The sequence below is a fragment of the Capsella rubella genome, unplaced genomic scaffold (assembly GCF_000375325.1).
Source record: "Capsella rubella cultivar Monte Gargano unplaced genomic scaffold, Caprub1_0 scaffold_6, whole genome shotgun sequence".
Classification (NCBI taxonomy): domain Eukaryota; kingdom Viridiplantae; phylum Streptophyta; class Magnoliopsida; order Brassicales; family Brassicaceae; genus Capsella; species Capsella rubella.
Window position 1 is genome coordinate 10,853,299 of NW_006238918.1, and position 5,523 is coordinate 10,858,821.

Below are 5,523 nucleotides of genomic sequence, written 5' to 3' on the forward strand. Positions count from 1 at the left end.
ATGCATCTCTAGCACTTGTAATAAATCAAATTCATTATATTATAACATATTCTAACCTTAAACAACTCTAGATAAGCCATTTACTGCCTCAAAATAATGGTTGTGGGCTCTTATCCCATTTGAGACCAAATTTCAACAAGTTTTTCGTCACACTTCTAAACATTTTTCATCCATCTCTAGCAGTTGTAATCAATCAAATTCATTATATTATAACATATTCTAACCTTAAACAACTCTAGATAATCCATTTACTGCCTCAAAACAATGGTTGTGCGATCTTATCCCATTTGGGATCAAATTTCAACAAGTTTTTCTTCACTCTTATAAACATTCTTCATGCATCTCTAGCACTTGTAATCAATCATATTCATTGTATTATAACATAATTTAACCCTGAACAACTCTAGAAAAAGCCATTTACTGCCTCAAAGCAATGGTTGTAGGTTCTTATCCCATTTGGGACCAAATTTCAACAAGTTTTTCGTCACACTTCTAAACATTCTTCATGAATCGCTAGGACTTGTAATCAATCAAATTTATTGTATTATAACATATTCTAACCTTAAACAACTCTAGACAAGCCATTTACTGCCTTAAGACAATGGTTGTGCGCTCTTATCCCATTTGTGACCAAATTTCAACATATTTTTCTTCACTGTTCTAAACATTCTTCATGCATCTCTAGCACTTGTAATCAATCATATTCATTGTATTATAATATATTCTAACCCTAAACAAATCTAGACAAGCCATTTAATGCCTCATAGCAATAGTTGTGGGTTCTTATCCCATTTGGAACCAAATTTCAACAAGTTTTTCTTTACACTTCTAAACATTTATCATGCATCTCTAGAACTTGTAATCAATCAAATTAATTATTTTATAACATATTCTAACCTTAAAAAACTCTATACAAGCCATTTGCTGCCTCAAAGCAATGGTTGTAGGTTCTAGTCCCATTTGGGACCAAATTTCAACAAGTTTTTCTTCCCACTTCTAAACATTCATCATGCATCTCTAGCAATTGTAATTAACCAAATTAATTGTTTTATAACAAATTCTAACCTTTAAAATCTCTAGAAAAAGCCATTTACTGTCTCAAAGCAATGGTTGTAGGTTCTTATCCCATTTGGGACCAAATTTCAACAAGTTTTCGTCACACTTCTAAACATTTTTCATGCATCTCTAGCACTTTAATCAATCAAATTCATTATATTATAACATATTTTAACCTTAAACAACTCTAGATATGCCATTTACTGCCTCAAAACAATGGTTGTGCGCTCTTATCCCATTTGGGACCAAATTTCAACAAGTTTTTCTTCACTCTTGGGAGCATGTTATATATTAGCAATTAACAGGCAATCAATCAAATTCATTGTATTATAACATATTCTAACCCTAAACAAGTTTAGACAAGCCAGTTAGTGCCTCAAAGCAATGGTTTTGGGTTGTTGAGGTTATTATCCTATTTGGGACCAAATTTCAACAAGTCTTTCTTCACACTTCTAAACATTCTTCATTCATCTCTAGCACTTGTAATCAATTAAATTTATTGATTATAACATATTCTAACCCTAATTAACTCTAAATAACCCATTTACTGCCTCAAAGCCATGGTTGTGGGTTCTTATCACATTTGGGACCAAATTTCAAATAGTATTTCTTCACACTTCTAACCATTCTTCATTCATCTCTAGCACTTGTAATCAATCAAATTCTTTGTATTATAACATAATCTAACCCTAAACAAATCTACACCAGGCATTTATTTTCTCAAAGCAACGTTGTGGGTTCTTATCCCATTTGGGACCAAATTTCAACAAATATTTCTTCACACTTCTAACCATTCTTCATGCATCTCTAGCACTTGTAATCATTCAAATTCATTGTATTATAACATACGCTAACCCTAAACAACTCTAGCCAAGGCATTTATTTTCTCAAAGCAATGGTTGTGGGTTCTTATCCCATTTGGAACAGAATTTCAACAAGTTTTTTTCACACTTCTAAACATTCATCATGCATCTCTAGCACTTGTAATCAACCAAATTAATTGTTTTATAACAAATTCTAACCTTAAAAAACTCTAGAAAAGCCATTTACTGTCTCAAAGCAATGGTTGTAGGTTCTTATCCCATTTGTGACCAAATTTTAACAAGTTTTTTTTAACACACTTCTAAACATTTATCATGCATCTCTAGCACTTGTAATCAATCAAATTCATTATATTATAATATACTCTAACCTTAAACAACTCTAGATAATCCATTTACTGCCTCAAAACAATGGTTGTGCGATCTTATCCCATTTGGGACCAAATTTCAACAAGTTTTTCTTCACTGTTCTAAACATTCTTCATGCATCTCTAGCACTTGTAATCAATCATATTCATTGTATTATAACATAATTTAACCCTGAACAACTCTAGAAAAAGCCATTTACTGCCTCAAAGCAATGGTTGTAGGTTCTTATACCATTTGGGACCAAATTTCAACAAGTTTTTCTTCACACTTCTAAACATTCTTCATGAATCTCTAGGACTTGTAATCAATCAAATTCATTGTATTTTAACATATTCTAACCTTAAACAACTCTAGACAAGCCATTTACTGCCTTAAAACAATGGTTGTGCGCTCTTATCCCATTTGGGACCAAATTTCAACATGTTTTTCTTCACTGTTCTAAACATTCTTCATGCATCTCTATCACTTGTAATCAATCATATTCATTTTATTATAATATATTCTAACCCTAAACAAATATAGACAAGCCATTTAATGTCTCATAGCAATGGTTGTGGGTTCTTATCCCATTTGGAAACAAATTTCAACAAGTCTTTCTTCACACTTACAAACATTCTTCATGTATATCTAGCACTTGTTATCAATCTAATTCAATGTATTATAACATATTCTAACCCTAAACAACTTTAGACATGCCATTTAATGCCTCATAGCAATGGTTGTGGGTTCTTATCACATTTGGAACCAAATTTCAACAAGTCTTTCTTCACACTTCTAAACATTCTTCATCCATCTCTAGCACTTGTAATCAATTAAATTTACTGTATTATAACATATTCTAACCCTAATGAACTCTAAATAACCCATTTACTGCCTCAAAGCCATGGTTGTGGGTTCTTATCCCATTTGGAATCAAATTTGAACAAGTTTTTCTTCACACTTCTAAACATTTATCATGAATCTCTAGCACTTGTAATCAATCAAATTAATTCTTTTATAACATATTCTAACCTTAAAAAACTCTAGACAAGCCATTTACTGCCTCATTATTAATCAAGTGAAAAAAAAAAAGGTAAAACGCTCCCAGGTACAGGAATCGAGACCTCCTTTACAACCATGCTTTCAGGCGTCGGTGAGGCTTTTTCTCGCCGACGTCGGGGGGCGACAAATCCTTTTAACCTTTTTAAACTTTTTCTAAGCTTTGATTTCCTCTTATGCTCTTGTTTTAGCCCAAGTCCCTCAAATTATCCAAAAACCTCCTTTCAGCTAGTCTACTTCCCTGAGGGTTCCTTAGGCATGGGAAGAATAAGATCATGCTCTATAAGCTCCGATCTTAACCAGATTTCGGATGCAGTCCCGCCTTTGAACTCGGCAACAGAAGCTTCAGAACAGTCCAGCAGCTCCTCCTCCTCTCAAATATCAGATCAAGGCTTCATCGGCATTTTACTTGGCTCTAGATCTGAACTAGCATCGGTGACTGCTCCGGTGAAGAGAAAGATGATGAGCGGCGGCACAAACCTAATTGCTGTAGGTGTCTCTCGTTAGGACACATCTTCTTTCAGCCAGCTGGGCTCAGGCCCATCTCATTTCTCATTGAGGCTCAATTCTAAAAGGTGTGATCCAAGGAATAATTTCCAAAAGCCCATGTCTGGTCCAAAACTTTCCATGTTCTTTCTTAGCATACGTCTGTTTCGATACATGGATACAGTTGTTCGAAGACTGCAATTGGAACATAATCAAACATTGATGCTATGGTGGTACAAATATTATCTGAGAACCTTGCCTTTAGATCCACATAGGGTTATTACTCATGATTGTAAAAGCTTGAATAAGCACGGCATTATGATCCCGTTTCTACGGAACGGTGGTTACCGAAGCTTCTTCAACCTTTCATCTTTGTCTCATATGATCCCCAGACCTAAACAAATACATATCCACAACATCAAGGATTTTGTCTTCAAGCAATCGCCATCAAGTGTGAAGCGCAACTTGAAGTCTTACACAACCCTCTCCAACACCTTCACAGCCCCCATAAATCCCAATTACTACCCATTGCCTAAAAGATTGAAGCTCGGATTTGTTCTTATTCTTCTTTGCCAAACCGACTACACGCTTTGTGTGGAATTCCTTAACCTCCATAGCTGCGTGCTTCATGTGAGGGAGGACCCACTTGCTCTGTTACGGTTTTGCATCTACCTTGTAAGTGTCTTGTTTTTAGCTTCATCTACAATCTTGAGTTTTGGTTCTAAGAGATTGAAGGACTTTGATCCAATGCTTTTAAACCTACTCATGCTGGTGAGAAACCCAATTTGTGTCTCCTCTGTGGAGCAATCTTTCAAAAGCTCGGATGCATTTGTTGCAAGAGCCGTCTATGACCTTTTGGTCGAGGATTCCGCGAAGCCCGTCTTCAAGGTCGAATCGGCTATGGTCCCAAAAGATTCTCCAAAAATTGCAAGCTTCTCAAAGTTTATCATCCTTTTGGAAAACTCATGGAACCCTTATCTGCTTTTTCATTGTATTATCTTTGTTTCAAGTTGTGTGAACTTCCCTCTTTTGAGGTTTTAGATGAATGAAAGTTATTGTTTGTCCAAAAAAAAAAAAGCCATTTACTGCCTCAAAGCAATGGATGTGGGTTCTTATCCCATTTGGAACTAATCTCAACAAGTTTTTTTCACACTTCTAAACATTCATCATGCATTTCTAGCACTTGTAATCAACCAAATTAATTGTTTTATAACAAATTCTAACCTTAAAAAACTCTAGAAAAAGCCATTTACTGTCTCAAAGTAATGGTTGTAAGTTCTTATCCCATTTGTGACCAAATTTCAACAAGTTTTTCGTCACAATTCTAAACATTTTTCATGCATCTCTAGCACTTGTAATCAATCAAAATTATTATATTATAACATATTATAACCTTAAACAAATATAGATAAGCCATTTACTGCCTCAAAACAATGGTTGTAGGTTCTAATCCCATTTGGGACCAAATTTCAACAGGTTTTTCGTCACACTTCTAAACATTCTTCATGAATCTCTAGGACTTGTAATCAATCAAATTCATTGTATTTTAATATATTCTAACCCTAAACAACTCTAGACAAGGCATTTATTTCCTCAAATCAATGGTTCTGGGTTCTTATCCCATTTGGGACCAAATTTCAACATGTTTTTTTCACACTTCTAAACATTCATTATGCATCTCTAGGACTTGTAATCAACCAAATTAATTATTTTATAACAAATTCTAACGTTAATAAACTCTAGAAAAAGCCAT

The 5,523-nt window shown here is 34.4% G+C and overlaps 1 protein-coding gene across 1 annotated transcript; it reads left to right on the plus strand.

Annotated features, from left to right (window-relative positions):
• Window positions 1–3,944: 3,944 nt before the first annotated feature.
• LOC17881219 lies at window positions 3,945–4,811 on the plus strand. The gene has a single exon (XM_006288245.2). The coding sequence runs from the start codon at window positions 3,945–3,947 to the stop codon at window positions 4,809–4,811; it is 867 nt and encodes a 288-aa protein (XP_006288307.2).
• The last annotated feature ends 712 nt before the right edge of the window (window positions 4,812–5,523 follow it).

Coding starts and splice junctions, on each gene's coding strand:
- LOC17881219 (XM_006288245.2), top strand. CDS start 3,945: ATGGATACAGTTGTTCGAAGACTGCAATTGGAACATAATCAAACATTG.